This window comes from Rhea americana, unplaced genomic scaffold (assembly GCF_003343005.1).
Source record: "Rhea americana isolate MKP2758 unplaced genomic scaffold, rheAme1 scaffold_215, whole genome shotgun sequence".
Taxonomy (NCBI): domain Eukaryota; kingdom Metazoa; phylum Chordata; class Aves; order Rheiformes; family Rheidae; genus Rhea; species Rhea americana.
Window position 1 is genome coordinate 14,434 of NW_028186305.1, and position 25,094 is coordinate 39,527.

At 44.7% G+C, this 25,094-nt stretch overlaps 1 protein-coding gene across 1 annotated transcript; it reads right to left on the bottom strand.

Moving 5' to 3' along the window:
• On the bottom strand, positions 1-24,802 carry WDTC1 (WD and tetratricopeptide repeats 1). Its single transcript, XM_085304964.1, has 15 exons — positions 24,658-24,802; positions 22,323-22,406; positions 21,348-21,394; positions 20,000-20,111; positions 19,568-19,755; positions 18,543-18,725; positions 18,132-18,226; positions 16,976-17,091; positions 15,779-15,854; positions 13,941-14,037; positions 12,618-12,791; positions 9,162-9,397; positions 8,616-8,784; positions 8,014-8,206; positions 1-7,858 (listed from the first exon to the last, which is right to left on the bottom strand). Exons 1-15 carry the CDS (start codon positions 24,763-24,765, stop codon positions 7,661-7,663), a joined length of 2,076 nt encoding a protein of 691 aa, XP_085161090.1. The 5' UTR covers positions 24,766-24,802; the 3' UTR covers positions 1-7,660.
• Positions 24,803-25,094: the final 292 nt, after the last annotated feature.

The window sequence follows — 25,094 nt, forward strand, 5'->3', positions numbered from 1 at the left end:
TGTAGAAAAATAACAATTGCTTTATTAGGAAGTTTAGTTCAAACTACACGAGAAAGCTGAAGAAGAAATACGTTTATTCCAGATTTCCACCCCCCCCCAACACAGAGAGTGACAGCTCACTGGACTAGTGGAAAGGGAACAGGGACCACATYGCTTGCCCCAACACAGCACACCCAGGAGTGGGATGTCCTGCCCTACCAGCTGCAGAAGAGCTRCTCAACACCGACACCGCTCGCCTGTTCGAGTCCTTTCCTGTTCTTCTTGGAAGCCACGCATTTCCGCCTCGYGCAGAGATGGCAAGCTACATTTCCCTTCGAGGCTCACAGCAAGCGGAGCTCACACGTACAGTTTGTGGTGCTGCACAGCACGATGCCAAGAGAAGGGGATCATGGGTTTTGCTAATAAAACAGTTTGGCTCCCTTCCTGCACACAGTTGGAGTCATCCTCCCTTGTAACTTCAGCACACTGACTGCAGGCAACGCAGAACCAAGCACTGCGCTCATACAAGGTGCTTGCTTTTGTTATTAATGAYCAACCCCTCTTAATGATGAGGGCCACATGCCAAACAGTTCTTGCAAACTCCACACAAAGATCCCATTTTTTGCATTTTAAAAAAATCAAAGACTCTGCCCATTTCTGCTTTATGCATTCCGCTTCCCACTACCTGACCTTACTCAATAATTAAGCCAAGACCAGCCTTCTGCCTTCATCAACGTATCCTCACCAAGACCTGTGCTCTGGGGACAGAGCCACGCTTACACGTGCACAACATTTTAGACTAGTGAAAGTTCCAGCTTGAAAGCCCAGAAGTCAGTTACCTCTGCCCACAGAAGAGGCACTTCAGAAGGACACCAGTTTGGATTTGCCAGTATGGCAGTTGAAAGCATTGGTTAACAGTCTAGTTTAGAGGCAGCCTACCTACCCTTGATACACGCTAACTTGCCATTCAGGTACTTAGGCTTCAACTCAGCTATCTTAATAATGCACTGAATTCTACATTTCCTCATCTACGCTGAGCCCTCAAGAGATTATCTAACATCCCACTTTATTTCCTAGTCTAGACCACGTCTTAGAACAGACCCCTCTGAGAGGGAGAGCTACTTCAGAGATACAGCAGGAAAGGAGGCATCGAGATTGACACAGAGCTGTCCACTGAGGCACTCGAGTGGTGCAACTCAAGTCGAGTTGTAGCGCGGACATCGCCTCAGCATGACCTGTCACTATCAGAGTTAATCAGAGCCTGAGGCSGTGTCCCCAGTAATCTGAAGGATTTACAAAATAGTCCAGTTCCAAAAGGGAGAAAGCAAAGGGAAATACACTTCTGAGAGCAAAGCCTGGTGCTTTGGTTTTTAAAAGACACTTCCTATTTTGGCACTTTGAATAGAGAATACCCTTAAAGGTTGTGTGTTTCAATGAACACTTTGTTCCATGAAGGAAGAAATTTGCATTGATTAGCTCCAAGTTAACTTAAATATCAGGGACTGTCAAAATCTGAATAGGGCCCAATGTTCACATCGGCTCATGTGGTCCTGGCATGTTTGTCAGATTAGGCATGTTTGTCGGATTTGCTCTTTTCGTTTGCATCTCAAAGGCTGCTCAGCAGCGTATCACCAGGGACCAGCTCCCTGGGCACAGCTTTGCAGCAAGGACGACACCAAACAGCCACGGTAAGGCTAGTCACCCTGCAGTGCTATCTCACCATCGTTCCCTCCCACRTGGGCAGGGGGCACTTCAAACAGCCCAGTTTATTCCCTTTAAACCAAGCACAGGAGGGCAAACCTGAATACAGCAAGAACACCACTTTCGCCAGCGTGGATTAAAAAAAAAAAAAAAAAATCAATACAGCACTCCTGTACTGCATAGCTCTTTTGTGTTTGTCAGGCAAGCAGAAGGGCTCTCCATCCCCAGCACCGCACTGGCAGAAAACAGGTGAGCTGTAGCTGACAGCAGGGTCTTCCTAGTGACAACTGGAAAGCTGCTGCTGTTCCTCTGCTATTGATCTAAGCAGAATACAAAACACCTGAAGTCAGCAGGGAAAAATAGCTGCAGTTGGAAAAGAAAATGGGGGAGGAAGGTGGTGGGGGAAGAGAGCAGGTAAGAAGTTCTCCATGCATAAAATTAAAGGGGAGGCTTTTTATTGCAGCTATCTTGTCTGACTACAATACTGGATCGATGTACAGAGCAGGAATCCTCCCATCATTGTTTTTGCAACCTCTCTCTCATTTGAGGAAGAACAAAAGGGTTTGCTCCCATTTCTGCCAGCAACTTGCTACCAATGACTCCTCTCTCTCCTGTTGCTAGCAAGCAAGCAGCTCTACCTCCTGTTGGCCCCAAATTTCCTCAGGACAATGATATTTGCCTACTTACTGCAGGTGCCAGTGCAGCCGCTCAACCCCAGGGACTTGGAGCCTTTCTGAGAGAAGAGCCTATCCGTTCTGGGAAGGAGCAGTCCAGACTGCACATGGGCATGAGTTTGCCCAAACACATGCCATCATTGCTATAGCAGGAACTTGGGCTGGAAGGAAATCAGTTACCTCCCCTTCTACCCCAGCTCATCTCTGAGCTTGAAAGAAGCAGGCACCCAGCCAGCTCTCGTTCGGTAAGCAGCTTTCTTGGGAACCTTCCCTGTTGTGACAGCTCAAACATTACAGGGACTGCCAGAACCAAACCACTCAAGGAAGAGATCCCCTCCCCCTTCTGACATTGACAACCAAGGCAGCAGCAGGCACCACCGCGTGCAGGAGCCTATTTAAAATGTCACCGAGACACGGGCTGATGGAGGACACCAAGGYGTCCTTCCCCCGCCCTGGAGGTGACGCTGGGGTGGGTTGCTCTGCGTTTTTGTTGTTCCTTTCCTGTGGTCTGCGCCTGCTGCAATGTGACAGCCTCTAATCACTCAGCATGAACCAGAAACGTCACTCTCGTCTGTACTGATGGTGGTGCTACTCAGAACCACAAGAACATGCGCAAGCTCAGCCACCCACCCCAAAGCATGCCCCTGAGCCATCTCACCCCTCAGCTTTAACCTTCAGGTCTTTTCTGCTTCCCTCTCACTTGAAAGCTGCGTTTCCTTATCTCTCCCTCTCCAGTCAACACAGTCAATCCACAGGGCAACTTTTATGCTTAAAGGAAAAGCCACCAGTTTCTCASGGACCCGGGGAACAAGCTGGAAGAACCGCAAGAGCCAAGTGCAGGTCATGATGCTTTCTCAGCCATCACTGAGAAGTCACAGAAAGGCCCACCTTATTTCCTCGCTAGCTCCAGAAGGGCTTCCCAGCAGTCTCATCTCCCGCAGCAGCAAGGCCTGGACAAGCTACAAGGAGCACAGCATGCAGAGGACTGACTTCCTCACTGCACCAGAAGGCAGTTTTCTGACATCCTGCTCCCATTTTGCTCTAAGATAGGAGCCATTTTGAGCCCTTCATAGACTCATTCCTGGCACTGCAGACAGTTACCTTAGAGAAAAGTGAACTCATCAGTAGGGCTTCTGATGTCCCTCTCCCCATTTACAAGGGCAGATCACTCCTCYGCCACTTTGATCCTATTCCCTTGCCCAAGTTACAAAAATACCCCCCCACCCCCACCACTACACATTTTCTGGGCACTTCTAATCATTTCTACCCATAATTCAGTCACTCTGCTTCCCCTTCCATGCTTCCTTTTTGTCCAGCCATCCAGCCCCAACATCTGACCTAATTAGTTAGTTGATCCTCAATTCCAGCTGTGGATGCACATTGCTTTGTTAGAGCAGAGCTGCCTTTTAGAGCAACAGTTTAGCTCACATAGGATTTGAAGTGAAGAAGCCTCAAAAGGCMTTCAGCTGAAAAGTGTCTAACAGGAATTTCTATGAAAACAGTTCAAACAGATTTTGAAAATAGCAGACTCTTACTTAAGGCYTGGTAATTCTGCATCTTGGAGGGTAGGAAAGTATTTGGGAGCTCTTCCAGGAGAAAGAAAGTTTGTGATATCCTTTAACAAGGGATCATCTCCGAGTCTAAATGTTTATGTCCAACAGTCAATGCTGAGTACAAGACACTTTAAAGGCAACAGAAACATTTCAGAAGATCTATCAATAACRTGGTGGCTTCAGCCAGGTGACCTTGGGTCTGCTTCACAGCCCAAGCCACCTGGCTTCTGCTTCTCAGGGCTAGAGCCAACTCGAGAAGACCTAAGAGCCAAGGACRGGCTATTCTCCCTACTCAGCTTTCTGCCACCCTACTCATCTCCATCTCTTTGATCAGTTCATCCTCCACTCCTCCCTGCTCCATATGACACAACTCAGAAAAAAATAACTTAATTACACCACTATTATCTTTCCTTAAAACACGTGCATCAATTCTGTCTTCCCCAGAACACCCCGGGCAGCCTTTCTCATCTCCACCCCAGCATCTGCTGCTTTAGCTCTAAAGCAAATAGGAGGTGGACTCTGCTCCCAAAACAGCACAGACCCTTGCTCCAAAGACAGGAGAGCTATGAATTCCCATACCTGGATAAGCTAACATCAGTATTAACTCATAACTACCATAATTTGCAAGACAGGTTTCTGGGTCTCCAGCCCCCTCCCCACTCAACATTATAGTGAGCTCCGTTCTCCAAGAAGCGGCATGTTGAACAGACAACATCCAGCCCAGCCAGGCCCACCTCAGCCCACCCTTGCCACCTCCATAGAAGAGGATGGTAAAACAAAGCCAGAGCAGCCCCACAAACAAAATGACACCAAGAAAGAACTAGAACAAAGAATTGTTTAATTGCTTAACCCTTTCTCTTCTAGGGACTAGAGAAACAAGTTTTCTGCTCCTTCTAAGGAGGACAGTAAGGCTTGTGTGTTACCTCTACAACTGCAGGGGCAGAGTTTACGAGATGATCGCCTTTAATCCTTGAAAAAACTAGAAGCAATGGTCTTTGCAACACCAAGAGAATCCTAGAGTCTCCGAACTGAGAGCCCATTGCTAAAATACAAAAATAAAGGAGGCATCCCTACATATCCCAGGCTAGAAAGAGTTAACCAGAAAGAGCAGGAAGAAGCTTTCCTGAAGGGGGGTCAAAGTAAACAGCAGAGGTCAATAAAGCAACATCTTTTCCCTACTTCCCCAGCACATTTTTCCTTCACCAATAAATACAAATTCCTCATTAACAAGCAACAAAGCAGGCAATTTGCCCACAAGAAGGGGAAAAGGGGCTAGAGACAGATTTTTTCTCTCCCCTTCTCTCCCATTATTACTTATCTTTTTAACCAAAGCAGCCATTAAAAAAAGCAATCCACTGCAGAGGCAGAGAATCTTGTAGCTTTCACTCTGCAACTGGCAGGTAAAAGAGCTGTCTCACAAGGGTAAAAAAACAACAAAAAATAGCTGCCACAGCAAAAGGTGAATGCGGAGGGAGAGGTCTGTTCCTTTCAGAGCTTCCAATTTGAGACTCTCAGTTTAAAATCAAAGTCTGCAGACATTGTCTAGTAAAAGCTGAAAAAAAATTTGAGTGGGAAGAGAGGGGGAAAAAAAGACGTGTCTAGTAGGAAAGCTTTAAGCAAAAAAAGAAAAGGCCAGACCACGTCAAAAGCCACGCAAGTGAGAAGGATTTTCAGTTGCCTCTGGGTTCTGAAGAGCATTAGGTGCCAGGGTACATGTGGGGTGGGAGGATGTACACAACCAAATGGGTAAACTGATCAAGCAAGCACATCTACCACGCTGGTGTTGTGTTAAAACAAGCAAACATGCTCTCAGCCACTACATGACTATCTGTCCCAGGAGAGCTCTGCTTCAACAGGAAAAGATGGAGAGTAAGTCTGACTGAACTACAAAACAAGCCCGCCATCACAGCTCAGCAGAGCACAAGGGTAGCTGGTCTTTCCTTGGTGGTGTGGGGCATGCTCCCAAAGTGCTGGGGCTTGCTCGGCTCAGCTTCACCTAAACATGAGACGGCAGATGGAAATCTTCGTCCTAGGAGCAGAGATCAAAGTCCCGGTAGCCCCACTGTGATTGTGTGTGCGGGGGGGGGATGTCCCTCTATGCAAGGAACAGCACTCAGAGAGGCTGCCCACTACGAGACTGTGACCTCTCTCCCCCTTGTACAACACTCATCCACCTCAAAGACCATTTTGGAAGGGGGAGGAAGCCAGTTACCTCAATCAGCCAGCACTGTGCAGTCTCTCTCATCAACACCTGGCAGCCAGAAGCAGCCAAAAAAGGAAAAGGAGACCTCATACTTCCACAGCAGGGACAGGAAGACCAGGGATTGCACTACATGGAAGAACAACCCTAATGCAGCATACACACATGCGCACACACTCCCACACACATCTTACACCCCTGGGACCAAGGCTAGCATGTTCAGACCTTCAGCAGTAAGAGATAAGAGACAGTGCAGAGCAGTTAAGATCTCCAGGGGCTCTTTGGTCTTAGTTGATAGTCCTAGAAAAAACAACCTCTCCAGCTTCGGTTGTAGCATAGCTGTGTAAGATCTACTTGATATTTAGTGTTTGGCAACTGCAAGAGTGGAAAATCAGGGCTGCATGTTACACAAGAGGGAAAGAAATGGAAGTACAATGCTGCACTTCTGGGTGCATTTCTGGCTTTGCAGCCAGAGCCAGTGAGGGAGGGGAATGGGAAGAGGAAGGAGGGTTCCTGAGAGGACCACTAATCCATCAGATGTTACACCAATAACGAGGCAGAGAAGACCCATTTTGGCCAAGACAGAGCAGCTGGCTGCACTAAAAGGCTGCTGTCTAAAAGCTCAAAACATCAGCTGCAACAGATACATGGTGGCAATGTTCTCAGCTGCAGCACAGGTGACACAGAGAGAAGGTGAATAYAGCTACACACACTTTGGGCAATAGAGAGAGAGAGAAGCTCTGGAAGAGTGCTGTTACCAGCCTCTTCCCTCAGTAGCTTTAGCTACATTAAATCTCAGGCCTCCRACCAAGCCCCTCCCATTGCTGCCACCTTTCTCCACAAGTTCATAACTTGTGGAAGAAAGTATCAGAGCTGGGCAAGCATCTCCTGTCCTGTCGAGCTGCACATACTCAGTGCCTCCACTGATTCATCAACCAAGACAGATGCCCAGGGACAAGAACAGGCAATGTCCAGTCCTTAACACAACACAGATACATCTGTGGATGACATGATAGAGATGGAAGCCAGAAGAAGGATGTTATAGGACAACAGGTGTTTCATGGCCAAAACCCCTAAACCAGGGCCCCTGCACAGCTGGCAGCAGAATAGCTAAGCCAAGCTTCCAAGATCAAGATTACTGCAGTAAAATCATTCCATAACCCCTGCCCTAGGTTTGTATTTTATTCAGGAATTTAACATCCCCTCTGCAAATGCATGACTGCAGGCAACATCCCTCTGTACCAGGTCATATAGCAGCTCTGGAAAAAGTCACCAGCTTACACTGCTTACAGACAACTCAAAGATCCCTGCTGGGACTAAATTCTGCTAAAGGCAAACCCCAGACTGCACTGCCATGCTGCTCAGTAGTGTGACGGGAGGAGGTGGTGGTGGAGGCAGTGGTTTACAGAGACGGCCGCTCCTGCCCCTGCCAGCTTGTCCTACTCTGTGCATAGTGCGAAACAGTGCAGTCATTCATCAGAGAAAGTTCCAGGACCAAGGAAACTACGTTCCCTTTCAACCAAACAATTAGAGGAAGGAGAGGCAGTTCTGTTTTAGCTGGGCCGGCACTGGACTTGCCCCTCTGAGCTGTCTTCATCATCTGAGCCTCCAGCCCCACCACTTGTCAGTCCTGTAATCCGGTACCCCATGTTCAGCAACATCACCTCCAGCGGGTCCGCATTCATTCGTCTCTGGTTAGCTTGGGAAGCACCTTCCATGTCTACCACCACACGGCCATTAAGAGTTTCACTCTGCAAGACAAGARGGGACAAAACTCAGCAAGACAGCACTAGGACCAAAGAGAGGTTATTACTGCTGCTGTAGCTATCAAGTGATCCCAGTCAGAAAGACAAGCCAGTGTTACATCCTATGTCACCAAGACACAGTCTTTTACTGTGGCTCTTACCTCTGGCCTGGGATTCCACAGCCGTACAACGGGGTCAATGCCGCTGGTAGCCAGGAAGCAGTAACTGGGATGAGGCTGGAGACAATTCACAATCGACTCGTCTCCCTGCAGCACTCTAACAAGATTGGTGGTTTCTTTCTCCCAGATGAAGAATGAGCCGTCATCTGACCCACTGACTATGTACTGTGCATTGCTAGGGTGAGAGGAGCAGAGACTGGAGATCACAGCTCAGAGCCAAAGCTAGTCTGTAGCAGACATGAGAATCTCAGCTGCCACTCCTCACGTGCATGCTTACAGAACGAGACAAAGCTTTCTGTGTTGCTTCCCTTCCACCCCAGAAGCCATGTTTTTTGATCTCAAATGTTTTTTTCCTGAAAAGCTAGCCCAACCAAGCGCTCTGTGGATTGGCTACTGAACCTGCTATTCAYGCAGCTACACAAAAAGCAGAATTTCTGTTATCTTTTTCAACCCACAAACCCGTGCCAGCATCATTTTATGAACAGGTCACGTGGGACCATCATGAGGCTTTATCAGATGGGAGAGAGCATTCTGCTGCTGCTCACACTCCTGTCCTGCATCCATATCACACTGTACCAACATACCTGCCAAAGAAATTGGCCTCTTTGATGTCTGTAGTAGTGTTACAGTGGCCACAATATCGGAATTTGTAGTCATAGCTGCGCTCCCTCAGCACCATCTCATCCTCTGAGATGGAGTCCTTACGACCTGTGGCTCGCAGCCGGATGGGGCCACCCCCTTTCTTGTCTTCAGCTGGAAGAGCAACAGGTTTTCTTCATCACAATTTGAGCAGGAACACATTCCCAGCAAAAAGAAAGCACTCTAGGAGAGCCCACCAGTTTTAGAGGAGAGTTAAGGACAGTTTCAGGAGGGAACAGGGCTTAGACCACAATCTTCCTTCCAGATTACCTCTTGGGTAATACAGGGGATTCTTTTTATCATGCTCTCACTTGAGAGTGAGCCAGAACCAAACTTGAGGCAAGAACAGGCTCGAGCCAGTTTCTGTGCACCATAACAATCAACTTCTCTCAGAAATGCAAGCTTTACTTTACAGGGGCAAGTTAAGGATAAAAATCAAGGTTATAGTAAAATCTACACAAGGAAGAACCTCCCTGAACACTAGCACTCACCATTGTCGCTCTTGGAGAAGAGGGCTGCATTGATGTCTCTGTCTAGTGCATCGCAGGCACTGCTATGTGCTTGTTCTGGGAACTTCCCTTTAAAGTCATCCAGACATTCCAGTGCTTCTGCCACATACTTGAGTTCAAAGAGACAGCGGGCAAGACGGAAGTGGGCCTTCAGGTGGCATGGATTCAAGGATATGGCCTTCAAGCAGTCTCTTAGAGCATCGTAATGGTCCCCATCCCTGAAGAAAGGGGAGAGGTGAACTAGATAGTCCACATAGAAACAACACGTCTTCTGCTGCCRTTTCCCAGCCCTTGCTTCACTCCGAGATCTGTTGTTTCCAGCTCTCTCTATTCAAGCAGACAATCCATGAGTTCATGTATTAACAGCACTTGCTGTCTCCCAGGGTACCACCTGACCAAGCCCAGCCTGTTGAATACACCTCCACAAAGAGCCCCTTTCCTGTATACAGGCAGCCCCGTAACATGACCATGCAGCAAAGCCCAGCAAGTCTTGACCTGCCATTTTAAATCCTACAGAGCAGAGCTCACTGACATAATAGGTTTAGGGAAGTCCTTTGAAGATGGAGGATGCACAAGGCCTCTGGCCAAGCAGACACAAGGCCTCTCCTGCAATGCAAGCAGGGCCTCCTCAGAGCACGGTAGCTCACGCGTGCCCCTTTGTGGACGCACAGCGTGGCAGCATGTTTCCCTGCCCACAGCCACTTGTAGCTCTCAAGAAGGAGCTATAGAACCACACACTTCATAAACCACAGGCATAGACCTAAAGTAGCAGCCTTYTCTCACCTTTCTAGGAAAAATAAAATAAAATAAAGTCTTAGAAATTAGGTGTTATGGCAAATTCATACCATAGTAGATATTTATAACCTATTTACAGTTACTGGAGATTATGTTTGATTTCCCTGTGCTCCATGGCTGTGGGAATAAGAGTGCCTCAGCTTGTGCTCTGGAAGCAGTTAAGATTTGACAAGGCTTGCAGACTGGAATTCAATTCAGTTTGATAAAGGCTGAGAAGCTGTCAGGGCTGACAGGCAGTCACCTAGCACACTAGCATCAAGCCTAAACTGTCCAGAGGCACCACAATCAGTCTCAAGTGTGCCAAGTCTGCATATGACAGCAATAAATAAATCAGAGTGTTCACACCTGTAACCCACGTGCGCTGGGTCCGCCAAAGTCTGAAACAGCTCTAAGGTGTGCATGTTGTCCTGTACTTCTCACACAGTGTTAGTTTTGGATCCTGTGGAGGCTTTGTCAGGAGGGAGTATCCCTGTATCTGTACTAATTAAAGGGAACCTCAAATCTTTGGGTTACATGCCGAGTACTGCTACAAGTATGTTCTGCAAACCATCCATCCCATTGCTCTTTCACTCCTCTGGGCGGATACTGGCCAGAAATTACATTCTTTACTGTGCTAGTGAGCTGTAAAGTAGCTTGTGCATGACATCAGCATCAGAAAAGGTTCTCGATGTCTTTATTCAGCATTGTGTCAGTTTTGATGCAGGACGCTGGATGCATCAAGCTACTTTTATTTGAATAAAGAGGTAGTACATGTTATCCATTACGATAACGGACAGGTATCTCATATTTTTCAGAGTTGGCTAGGTCATTAGCTGCTTTGCCATACTCAAATTCTTCAGCTCCAGACAGCCCAACAGACTGGTTTGGAAATTCACACACTGAGATGTGAAGCAGGTGCTGATTTCTCCCATGGGTACCGTTTTGACCTGGCTTGTGCACAAATGCATTAGCTACAAGTCGCCTGAAGTGCTGTCAGTATAGATTGCTAAAAGCAATCTGGACAGTGATGCAGACGGTTCTTATGACCAGATTTTAAGAGTACAGTGTTTAAAGTGATACAGAATATGGGTAGCAATCTGAGGGAAGTGAGCAAGGGGAAGTTATGGAATTACAGATCTTCCTCTTTCCAGCTCTGTTATTCAGGGACTGAGGCCAAAGCAAAGCCTGCAGCATTTTACAGGGTGGCTTCTTTCATTCCTTGAATGTGATGTACACCTTAAAGATGCAGCATGGTTCAGAATGGGTCGCAGTCTAACTGCCTTCACCATCTCCCTGTGACATCCCAGCCCTCACCTGCCAGACATCAGTAGCTGTTCCTAGCAGGAAAATGCCCTATCTTTTCAGTTTCTGAGAAGATACCAGTTTAGTACCGAGTACCWACTCTAATCATTACAAGTCATGGAAACCCATCATGCATATATTTTCACATCTGCCAGCTACAGAAAACTGTAGCAAGCACTAGTTGACACTCAGAAAGGAGCAGTTTACTTTCAGATCTGCCAACATCCTTTGGGGAAAATGACTCCTATAAGAAAGAAGTCACTCATAAGATCAGCACTCAGCTTCTATCTTCTATTCTTTAATCCCACCCTATTGTTCTTCTCCCTCTTAACACTGAGGTCTTTTTGAGGCAGCTCCCAAATCTCTGCTATTGCAAAACAGCCAGTAGGCTAGTTACCAACAGTCACAGCAACTGCTGGCTGCTCTTTGTCTTGGCAACAAGATAGGAGAACTCATACTGGGGATTTCAACAGGGAGAGAAGGATATCCTCACAAAGCAAATGTAGATGAAGGACCACAGCTATTTTAAATATGTTAATAGTAAGTCATGTAACTCAGTCTTACTCTGCTCAAGGGGACAGACACTAAAATAGCTCAGCTGTATCTTCCAGATGCAGCTCTTGACTATTGGTCAGAAAAGACATTAGCTACTGCAGAGACTAACAGCATATTTCACAACAATCATGACAGATCCCCCCTGCAGATTCCGAGGCACAAGTTGCCACCTCGCCAGATCCCCCCAAAAGGTTTGTTTCCAGTTGATCAGAATACGGGTAAGCTACAGTAACAAGGGAACAACCAGGTCATACCTGTCTTTATTTGCAACACTAGCCACCAGGCTTTAGCAGCAACTAAAGCAACTCCAGGCAGTCCTGCAGCAACCTTAGATCATGAGATATGAATTAGGAAGCAGGGTAACCACCACCTCATCCTTTGACAGCATATTTAGGGRCAAACTCTCATGTAGCCCAGAACTAAACAAAGAAATACAGGCACCCTGCAGACACTCATAATGTTATCACTCAGAAGTGGATTCTTGGTTTCCTTTTGAATAGAAAAGGACTAGATCATTACTGGGCCCATCAGTAGGCAAAATGATGAGCTACCACCAGCTGTGCTTGTCTATGTGGTATCTGTGGCCATGATTCTCCAACTGACACTGCTGTGCAATCCACTTGTTCTACGCTAGTAGTGACCCACTTACAGCTTGATCCCATAACCCCAACCCTGTTTCACATGTAGCAGGGCTGGGTGCCTTGCCATGGACAACAGGGCATCTGTGGTACCCAGAAGTCAGACACCAGCACTGCCCGTGACACGAAGCTCTCCAATATTGTATCCCACACAGCTCTGCCTCCTTACCACTTGCGCTTCATGTAGGCAGCAGCTCTGTTTCCATACAGCATGGCATTGTTGGGTGCTTTCTGGACTGCTTTGCTGTACAGCTGGATGGCTTGAGTCCACTGCTGGCAAGCAAAGGCCTCATTGGCTTGCTGCTTAATTCTCTCCAGATATGGAGGCAACTCAACCTGGGGACTGAAAGAAAAGAAGGAAAGGCACACAGTCAGCCATCACACGTTAACACTCCSGTCCAGCTAAATGTCTGAAGGGTTTTACTTTAACATGACAGATTCTAGCAAGCATTAGCRAATGCCAGAAATTTCAGAAAAAGGCAGAAGAGACTTTCCTGCTAAATACAGGTTATTCAGCTACAGGTCTATGATATTTTTTTTTTTAATTCAAATTGAATACTGACTATTCTAAGCATCTAATCCTTCGAACTTCAATGGTACAATTTGCTTTGACAGCATAAACAACATTTCCAATCCTGTTTCAGCAACACATAACAGAAAGCAAATTCAGAAGGAAATCAAGCATCCGAGCTCACAGGGCTGCACAAGGYTCATGCTCAGCCAGCTGAAATTCCACCCGCAACTCTGCTGCCATGATGAAGGGGCCACCTAGAGGAAACAAGCTGAAAACACTCAGCAAAGCGACTTTGGTGGAACCTAGACTACCCATATATGGCATTAAGCAACTGCCTCTTGACTTGTTAACCACACCTCATCAGATGGAGGAAAACCAGCCAGCAAGACGTGCTGCAAGTCTGCTTTGCTTCCCCTGCRACCACATTTAGGTGTAAAGAAAAAAGCAGCAGAGCGCAGATACAGCAGAAGAGGGCTCTCCACCCATTCTTAGCTGAAATGCACACTGCAGGAGTCGTTTACTCCAGTGTCATTATCATGAAGCAATTTCAGTGACTCCAGTTCAGTTTGCAGCAGGCGGGAGCCCAGTAAACAGCAAAAGACAGACAGACTCTTTGGATATGATGGTCTCCACAAAGTCCCTGCAGGTCAGGAGGTAACAGTCACTTAGGACAACTAAAAAAGACCTTGTTTCCAGGTCTGAAAAGTCACTTCTTAGTTTTGTCAGCAACAATTCACCATAAAAAAGGGACAAATCCTAATGGATCACATTTCTCTTAGGATGTTGTTGCCTGATCTGACTCTTGCCCATCTACCAGCAGCAAAGACAGTCCCTAGGACAGGGACCCCTTGACACTCAAGTCAGCACACCAAGTAGACACGCATTTCACACCCTGTTTAGCAGCACCTAACCTCAGCAAGAGGAAGAGACTGTGAGCAAAGCCATAGAACTTTGGGTTAGGCAGATTTATCCTCTTACCTCACGTGTGCTCTTCCTTCAGACAAGCGGAAGCCATTGCTGTGGAGATGGATGCCATTTGACACTCCATTGGTGGAGGTTTTTCCATTCTGCACTTCTGATGGTTAGGAAGAAAAACACAAAACAAGGATCAAACCATGCTATGGATCAATGTAGAATACACAAACTGACGTCTGGAATATCAGGGTTTTATTTTACAGCAGAGCCAAGGTTACTCCTCTGCTTCTCCTACCACCTAGGTTTGATTTGCCAGCTTGTATTTACACAAAATGTCTGCCATATCCTTCAGAACAGAACTCTGGAAACAAAAAATCAGATACACATAGAACTATACACATATCCAAAGAGATAACAGTTTGAAAGGAACTACCTTCAGACTGAACCTAGGCCATAATCAGAGTACCTGACTGATTACCAGAAACTTGACATTTAAAACAGTAGCTTTAGAAATGAATATATTTTTACATGCCTTTGCATTTTTTCAATGTATTGAAACAAATTATCATGGAGCTAAGTTGCTGAACATTTGGTAGAACAGGAAGAATGAGTAGACTCAATCTAGGAAGTCAATGAAAGAATTCTAGATGCTTTTTCTTCTTCCTTTTTTTTTTTTTTTTTTTTAGCCAAGCAGTTATATGCTAAAGTAACCTGCTGAAGGTCATGCAGTGCATCACCTGCTTCAGGTTTTAGAAACCACCCTGCATTTATGTTGCAACTGGGAGTGTTCCTGCAGCCATTCTGGAAGTTGGGAAACTAGGGACAGTGTCCAACCAGTCTTCAGAACTGTACAGATGTTTTAAGTGTGCAGAAACTCACATGCACGTGAAGTTCATTCTTCATACAGATGCTACCTTTTCCCACAGCCTTYGCCCGAACTTTCTGTGCTTGCCAGGGTGGAACATTTGCTGCAATTGTACCACTATGAGTCTGTTCAAACTCTGTCCTGCCTTTAAAGCATGACTTCACCAGACACCACAATGTAGATCACTCACATGCATTCRAGGCAGAAGAGAAAGGCAGGCAGGGCTAGGAGTCTATCTGCTACCAGGATGTGAGCTTTAGATTAAGGCCCAAGGCAAGCTGAGTACACAGATCAAACTCTSCCAGAGAGTGCTCTGAGAAAAGGGAAGGGGCTGAGCAGGGAACACTCCCTGATAAGAGTCAGCCTCTGTCTCCAGGACAGTGCTCTAGAAGTTCACTGCTTACTGCCCACAGTATCTGTATATGAATAGGCCCTGTAAGAAACAGGGCCAGGAATAAAGTAAATAAATCCAAGAACCTTTTTTTTTATCAAAGAAATTACTTTTTGATACAGCTATCCTACCACCAGAAGGAAGTTCGTTCTAGACCAGATTCTTTGACTAGGCAATAGATTTTTACAGCTCCTCCCTAACGGGTATATAAGGAGATAACAGATCCATTCTATGTTTTATTAATAAATAACAACAACAAAAAACACAACCAAGACACATACACCTCATACATTTCCACATCTGTCCACACAAAATTATTTCCTGAAGTTGAATGAAAGATACTAGGACCATAACCACTATACAAAGTATACTTTTTCTCTATGCACTGTTTTAAGTATCCTCCTTAGTTCACATACATACACAGCTCTTAACAGCTCACTTCTCCCCTTACAACACATGTTTTGTCACTCTGTAGAAGGGTTTTGGAACTTTGGGTATGAACTGCACTGCAGAAATAGTCCAGCCACAGCCATGCCCTACTTTATTTCCCTAGTTCCTGCCCAGATCAGGTTATAGCCTGCAAAGAGTTGTGAAGTACGTGGTTTCTGTGTCTTCCACTAACTTTCATGACAGCATCATACTTACCCCCTGAAGTATGGCACTTCTTTGGGAGAAGAAATGTGTATGGTCGCTGTTTGTAAGTTAGGTCAAACAAATAGACCTAAGGAAAAAAGGAAGAGAATGCAAAAAAAAAAAAAAAAAAAAGTCAGTGAAATAGATGTCAAAGTCAGAGAAGTAAAAGGGGGGTAGGTGAGTACACAGCTCCACACACTCTTCGTCATTTGCTACATCCAAATTTCTAACTGGGTGACTTGTTTATGGGCACGTACACACAGGATGACAGTAGTACAGTGTCCTGTTACATTCTAGCATTAGGTTCAGAAAAAGCAACACTGAGAAACAGAAGCCTGGTCTTTCTGGTAAGATAACAAGGTCCTCTAGAGAGCTTAAAAAATGACCAAAAATGGACTTGTTCAAAAATGTCAACTCCAAGAATATTAACTATTCTATTAACATATCAATTATACACAAATCAAACATTTATGGGCAGAAAAGAGGCATCATACTAAACCAAGGCAAAGACATCTTCAAGCAGAGGCCAAGATTTCCAGAGAAACGTCAAAATCAACCCTGCAAAGTTCTAATTTAAAATTGAATTGGTATAAAACTTGACAGTCCAGATCAGACCCASAATTCATCTAACTCAGTATCCTCTCTCAAAGAATGTGAATGTAGTGTGAGAAAGAGATCTGGTATGGGACAATCACAGAGTAACCTGCCTACAAGGGAGGTTCCTGCTTAATCCATGCTGATTAGTGCTGTCAAGAGGATTTTCTCATTTCACTGATAGGCTTTACAATGATTCGTGAACATCACCCAGTGCTTAAAATTAAAGCAATCAATAACCCAGGTGAAGGCCTTTGCTTCTATAAGTTCTGTATTTACAGAAACAGTTTGCTGTTTCAAGAATCAGTTACAAAATCTTTTCTAGATCGGGTAACATAAGTTCCAGAATTTCATTTTCTTCCTCTTCCAGAGAGGGGAAATGTGAATTGCAAAACCAGATCAAAATGCTGTTCAAGTTTAATCAATAATAACAGTTAAACCCCTAATACCAGACATCTAGTCTGAATGAATCAGAAAACAGTTAAAAAAAAAAAAATCAATCAAATTACACACAGAGAAGTTGCTGTACCGGTTCTGAAAAATGTACAACAACATATGCTGGCCCAAACACACCTGAATGTGAAGCTTTCTGTCAAACCTTAGCTRTCTTCTTACCTGCTCCCCTCCCATGTTGACTAAAAGCTCAGTGCCATCAGGACTGAAGGTCACGTAYGTGGCCACCAGAACTCTCAGCCGATTGTTGTAATCTGGAAGTTTCACTGGAAGGTGCCCTGAGGAGGGAAGACGTCCATACATATTAGTGTAACTAGTAACTGTCATCTTTGACCTATTCCAGCTGCTCCATTTTACAAGAGGTTGTTAAGAGAGCAAGGTCACAAAATACAAGCACCTAAGTGATTTTTCACTTTTCTACTGCTCTTTACTAAATCCTTTCATCAGCCACCAAAACACTTCGATGTACACAGCTGTCTTTCCACAAATTCTAGATATCATTTTTGCAAGGCCATCTCCATATGAGCAGAAGACTGGGTTCTAGCTAGCTTACTAACAGGCAAGTTTGCAGAATCCAGCAAATCTCAGTTTAGGGATTCACTAAGGACTCAGCTTCTGTGATTTGTGGCCAACTGCAAACACACATCACAATCTTCAACCCTCTAATCAGGTTTCTTGATCCAGCCTCCTAAATATTCAGCTCATATAAGGGCTCTTTTGCTTCAGACTGGAGATGTGTTGCATGACTAATTCAGGGGACCTAAGAAATCCTCTAGTGGCACTCATCATAAGCAAGACTGCCAAAACTAGTCTGCTGAACATGCTGATCTAAGACACTTAAATATTTTTTTTTGGGGGGGGGGATAGTAAATAATCAGTACTGGTGAAGAACGCTATCTAGGTTGCCCAAGATCTGTATCTCATTTTTCTTTTACAGGATGAAGACAAGCCAGTTGTCTTCTTTGCCAAGAAGATTTTAAACAGCAGCCTTGATGGGACCAGTCACAGAAGAAAGTCTACAGCCTCCAGGTTATCCAATCCTTGATTTTTCCAATAAAGCTGACAAAAAAACATTTATGCTAGACGAGAGGCCAGCTCACCAACACATACTGCTGCCAAATTAGGGAATGTGGGCAGGTAACATCCTCAAGCTAGAATTCACAGCATAGAAGTGAGATAACCTACAGTTCCATGAAATATCCTTGTGTTAGGCAAAAGCTCTTTCAAGCAGTGGTTTCTGGTGTGATGGATAGAAATCAGTTTCTTTAGGTTTTAATTTTAAAGTCCTACCAGTCACCCCCAGCACTGGGCCCCATACCTGCCACGTAGTACTGTGCTGCACCATCCGGGAGGGGTTTCTGCCGGTCGCAGAATGTGTGTACTCCAGCTGAAGGAGACTGTTTCATGCTTTTTCTAGCCAGAAAGAAGAGCAGTCTTATAATCACAGCATTCAACTGCTGGAAGTCTGATATATCCTGACACTTCTTGTTCACACACAAGGGTAAGACCACACACTTAAACAATGGTGCAATCACAAACCTGCATCACACCACCTAAGTGTACGTACATAGATCAAAAAGATTCTGTGCTGAGAGAAAAGACTTGGTAGAACTGCACAGTGAGACCAGTGAGCACCAGATCCTTGCAACATCCCCTTCCCAAAGCCTTTAGCAGGTCTCTGCACCACTCATGTCTGCCAGGGTGGCACAGAAGAACCAGCTGCCGTTACCTGTGGTTGTGGATCATGCGAATGTCATAGAGCCGCACAAAGGGCCCACTTGCCCCCACCGCTAAGTAGTTGTTATCTTGGGGGTTGACTGTGAGGCATTTGGCCTCCACCAGCTGCCCACAGTATTCTGTCAGGTCTATTAGGACTTCTGAACGTTTGCTGTTCTCTCGCAGATCGTACTGTCTGTAAAGTGAAGAAAGAGTTAAGTGATCTGCATTAGTAGGTAACAGAAGTAGCAGTAAGGGAAGGTTTAGCTTTCCATGGCGACCAAACTGAAAACGACTCAAGCCGCTACATTCATACCGCTCAGCGGTAACCTACATTTAATTATCTGGCTTGTGTATGAAGAGATGGCACTAACTACAAACAGTCATTTGCATCACATGTTACTGGGAGCACCTCAATTCAATATGTATTAAGTCTCAACATCAGAATAATCACTAAAAACAACTTTATGATGTGCACAGATTTATTCAAGCTCCAGATGAAACTCCAAGTTGTGGGCTCACAAATAGTATCTAGTATGAAAACTAGAACAGATTCTGATGGAAACATCTGCTCATTTTAGTTTCTCAATGACTTTGGAAAGAAACTTCACTCTGTTGTGTTTGCCTTTCTCTCCTTTGATATGGTTATTCCTCTCTTGGCCTCCCTTTTCAGTGGATGAGAATACTTTCCCCAGCTTCTCTGTTTATCAAAGAAGTCTACATTTCAAGATGAAGTCTTCCAGTTTCAGGAAAGGGAGAGATTAGCTTAAGCTCTTTACAGAATCACAGAAGAGCTGGGGTTAGAAGGGATCTCTGGAGGTCACCTGGTCTAAGCTCCCTGCTCAAGCATGGTCAGTGTAGAACAGGTTGCTCAGGACTATGTCCAACTAGGTTTTGAACATCTCCAAGGATGTAGACTTCACAGCCTGCCCCGGGCTGTTTAATATAGAGACAGTCTCTCATTAGGTCTACACATAATACACACTGCAACAGATCCTGATCTGATYCATTTTGGGGCAGAACGACATAGTCCTGTACCTGATTAGTCCGTCTTCTGCTGCACTCCAGAAGGTGTTGGGCCACATGGGAGCTGTGGCGATCCGCTTAACTCTGTTGGTGTGATCTCCAAACATGTGGATGGTCTCCTTGACAGTCAAGTCATGGACATGCACCTTGGAATCTGCAGCTCCTGTGATGAGGATCCGATCCCCTGAATGTGGCAAGAACTGTGGAAGACAGACTTGACATTCAAAGTGGAGAAGTGCTGAGGCTCCTCACATGTCACCGACCCTCTTGGCAGGTCACAAAGTAGCTTGCTTTAGCAATGCAGGATAACCCACATGACTACCTACATTCCCAATACATGCCAGTGGAACACTCAAGAGTCACAAACTACAGTAATGGTCTTTTCATCAAATCTCTTTTGCTACAATATTTTATGCTAGCCATTTATTCCTCCTAATCACATACCTTGACAGAAAAGATATTTGCAGTGTGCCCTGTGTGCATAGAAAGGAGTTTCTTGTGATGCAGAGGATCCCAGACAATGGTATGCTGGTCATCAGATCCAGAGGCCAACAAGCTTAAAAAAAATAAAAAATAAATAAAAATAAAAAAAAAAAGAAGAGGAGGAGAACTTACAGTCTGTATCCTTCTATTCCAAGCTGTGACTAGTTTCCTAGAGTGGTATTGACTACAGTCAGCCATCAAGTCAACTCAGCTGCAGGAAGCCTCCCCCACCCCTCTTTTTCTCAGCTATATATTCTTGTTGCTTCCCATGTGCCAATCCCATGCAGCCAGTCCAGGGAGCTAAACTAGGCAAATGTCAGCACCATAGAATATAAAGCAAGTGGTTTTAGCTCCTTGAACCAGCTCACCAGAGGTTCAGATGGCACAATGGAAACAATAAGAACATGTGGTCAACAACAAAAAGCAGGATCTCCATTTTCCCTGTTAGCCTGGCTGCATTAACTGCTTCCACATCAACCTCAAACCCAAGCCAAGCCATTCATTCCTGGACTTCAGATGTACCCAAGCACTCCCAAGCCAGAACCCATTCAGAGATTCACAGACTGTTTTTTAAGTGCAGGGTGTGCCAGTGGTACTGCAAGGAACTGTTTGCCTTGTACATGTGTCTTCTGCTGCAGCAAATAAATCTGACATCTGCAACCATCAGCTATTTTAAACTTACTTCTTTGGAGTCAGACCTCACTTTCAAGTGCATGAAACATTCACTAACCAAAAATTCAGCAGATTATCAGGCAGCAGACTTTGGGTCTTATAGGAGGTATGTCAAGAACTATAGGACCTTCCTTTCCATCCAGTTATTCTTATGTAGATATTGTTTACTCCGTTTGGCTAACCGAAAAACTCTTACATTTATTTTCCCTCTAAAGCTGCAAACAGGGATGAATGTTCTACCTCCCTCCCTTATACATTTGTCCCCCAGCAAGAGCTTTTAACAGCACAGGGGGTAGGGAAATGTCACTTCAAACCAGCTGGGCAAATCCTAAAGATTCATTATAATCCATAATACCACTTAAGAGAAAAGAACTAGCCTTCAATCTCCACTTCTTAGCCTATTTCCCTTCTGAACTCATTAAAGGGGCACATCTAATAATATCTAGATATATTTAACAAAATAAAACCTCTTTTGAAGTGCAAGCTTCTAGTATAGTTCAAAACTTTGAGCGTGATCCCTTATTCATTTACTAGGAATGGGAAAGGAATGCTTATAATAAGGTGACCTATACTCTACACTCTTGGGAGAATCTGGCTTACCGGTTTGTGGATCCCCTGAATAAAGGCATATACTTACTCTCCTTTTTCATTCCATTCTAGACAGTTGACACACCCAGAGTGACCCTGAGCAAAATGGGGAAGAGAGTATTACACAAACTTCAGACTTATCAAACAGGGCTGTTCTAAGACAAGGACAAAGTGAGCTCCCCACACATAACAACTTGTTCCAATACAAGCAGCTTTTTATTCCAACCCTGCAAAAAACCACCCACATGGCAGATAAGCTCATCCAGAAAAGACAGACATGCTGTAGCAGTTGGGGGAGAAAAGGCAAAATGAAACAAACATWAAAAAGTTGAATAAAATGGCAGTTCAGTCTCAGAGGCTACTGGTGAAATCCTACTGTACACAAGGAAAGGTGACTTTGTTTCTAAAGCCCTTGGCTAGACTGACAAATTACATGTACAGGTTCTCTGAGAATTCAGGGAAAATGCATTTTTGATAACGCTCTTTTAGAAACACCTTGCTGCTGGGTGACTACATCCTACCGCCTCAGACAAATTAACTAACAAATGTAACAGGAAAAGACTAGGATAGCACTGAATAGCATTTGATATGGGAAACCTGGTTGAGAAGGGGACTGAAGAACTCTCTTGCCCCCCAAACCAAGATAATCTTAAGATCTTCTTAAGCTGTGTCAGATTGCACTACAACAACTGGTTCTTTAGACAACACATTACAGTCTTCACTATTAGAGCCGAATATCTTGACTAGCTGACTGTTCAGAGAGGCTTGCCTTCTTCAGGCACTACAGTTAGGATTAGTTGTAAGACAGCAGTTAAAGGCTCTGCTGTAGGTCTATTAGTTAACACACAAAGCTCACRCGAGATCTCACTGAGCTATTCCTGTCTCTAATGCAGAATAGGGGAGTAAGTAAACAGTAAACCTCCCAAACAAGACAAAAAAGTTCATACTGCCCAGCATGCTGTATTTCCTACAGTTTACTGTAGGACAAGTAGCTCAATTTGTTCTTTAAACACTGCCCACTTACCTGCAATTCTGCTTCTAGGCCCAGGCGTCGAATGAATGGATCAGTGACATGATAGTGTCGTTCAAAGCCTAGCGCACCCCTCTCCTGCATGAAGCAAATAAATGTCACACTGACTACAGCAAACAAAACACATTTTCCCCTTTAAGAGAAGACTCAAAAACCGTGAAAACAAGCAGGGACCTTGCCAGATGTTGGGGCATCCATGGCATCAGGTACCAGTCCCGTAGTAAGGGGACATCTTTAACATCAGATTCAGGCAAGGAGTCCATAACCCTTGCCCCTGAATTGGTTCAAAAATGACATCTATCTTATTGCCAGCTCCTGGGTAGCCAAGGATGGAGAGGCCCACATCAAGACAGAAATAAGTTGCCTGCTTTTGGCCAGAAATGGAAGATACAAAAGAGCTTAAGGATGCCTGTCTTTATCCCCTGGCAAGGATTTCAAAAACAATGTGCATATGAGAAGGCAGTAGTAGATCACAGCTGCTGAGGAGAAAAGTCTGCCATTATATAGAATATGTCCTGAAGCATCAAAGACTACCTTGAAACAGAGTCGAACACTTGTAATCTCAGTATTCCTAGGTCATTCTCCCTGTTCCCAGAGCCCACTACCACCAAGAAGAAAAGCGCTGAGGAACATAACTGGACAGTATTCTTTAAAGATGGCTTGTTTCAACAGAAATTGAATAGGAGCATATAGCTGCGGTACCACGCACGGTCTATTCTACAGGGAAGAGAACAGCTGCCACATAACCATGTCAGTACAAATGAAGGTGAAGAAAAGCAGGACAGTTGTTTCCCCTGTGATCTCACAGGGTTCACAGATGCATTAGCAGATGGCTTGGATGAAAGAAGGACAACTGCAGAGGCAGAAGTGAAGAAAAGGGAATGCAAGTCATTTTGGATGGAACAGCTAATGACTGGAGGAGGTTCTTCCTGGGACACCTGGTTCGGTCTCAGTCCTGTCCAATGGCATGCCATGGGTCCAAGATGACAGTTTAAGCCTTTGTTATCACCATTTATACAAGAGCATACTAATATCTGAGAGACTGTGCTTATGGTACTAGGAACATGTTAGTAGTCACAGAGCAGACAAAGAACGGAACAAATGTACCAAGCTAAAGCTCTGCAGACTAATGTTAAAGTAACCAGTTCCAGATACTAAAAGCTATTTGAAATCAAAAGAGAGAGACATAAGGTGATGGGGAGTGCGGGGAAGGAACACAAAGCAAAACAGGCTTTTTTAGTAACTTAGATTACAAACTTYAACCTCCTTTACATATTTTTTTTATGGACAGCATTCACAATACACTACTAGATCCCATGCTAGGTGCTGCAGTTATAACTGCCTTACTACTGCAACCTCAGTAACTCTGTGAGGTCTCTGCAATGGGATATGGCTTTTCCTACAGGGAACTGACAGACTTAACAGCCTTCCAAGGTCACACACAGGAGTCTAACAGAGCAGATAGTGTAAGCTAAGTCCCAGGCAAACACTAACCACAGAACCATCCTTTCCTTGTCAGAGTAGCGCAAAAAAAAAAAAAAAAGAACACTTTGCACATGGATTAAATTACAAGCTTATTGTACAAAGCCAGTTACCAAACTGCAAAGTGAGCTGGGGCATCCAAGCTCCCAGTTCCTAACTCTGACCACTAACATACCACTTTTGTGAGTGCTGATTATCAGCAAAGCTGCAAATGATTTGAGGCCTCCAAGTCCAAATAATAATTGCCTATCATGCCCGCTGTAGCTAGCCCTTTCACGTTAAGGGATATTTCACTAATGCAACCATCAGATGACTGATCTGACCACAGTAGAAGTTTTTGCCTACACAAAGGAAGCAAAACATATTGCTCAAATCAAAAAAAAGGGGAGGGGGGGGGAATGAGGGGGGAGATCTTTGCTTTACTAGAGCCAGACAATCTTTGATGGCAAGATCACACAGAAAGAAAGAAAATATAAAGTAGCCAGAAAACTCATGAGGAAAGCTAGTTAAGACTCCTTTACAGTACCAAAAACACAAGTAGCCAGATTTCTCTCTTCAACTTTATATTAAAAAGAAACAGACCTGCTGATGTCAAACTATCAAGACGCATTCCTGCTAGGGAAAAGGACCATATTCTTCTCATGTTGTAGTTCATCCCAGCTCCTCATTAATGAGGGCAATAGGTTCTGTGCATTTGTTCTCTTAAGCTTTTATACAGCTTATCAATATGCAAGTAGTAGAAATCTTTTCAGGAGTAAAAGGCAACAGTATGATTATTCCCTGACCCAGCATGAACACCAGTTCTCTAACCACTCTTCACCCAAGAGAACTTTTGGTTAACACATACCTTGATCTGCCTGTGGATGATGTCTCTAGTGATGTTTACTTTTGCCATCTTCTTCCAGTGGGGCAGAGGAAAAGAAGCTATGGGAAGAGCTGCTGTGCAACCAAGCATGCCAACAGAGCAGAGATCCACACTAAGGGCATTCAATTACCTGGAGGACAAGAAGGAGTGAACAAAAGCAAGCATACAGACATATTAGGCCATTCATATGCAAGATTAAGCCCTTTTTCCTCAAAAAAAAAAAGTGTTTAAGAACCGAAAATTTTTGCATAAAGGTCCTTGAAGAAATTCAGGAATGGGAAGCAGTAATATAAGAGTGAACAAAAGCTGACTTAAGAGGCCACCCCCAGTTTACAGATAAATTCAGATTGAACTGCAGGACCCCACATGTGCATAGAAAAGCATTTCCAAATCAGCAAAGAACTTGCAAGTCTAGGACC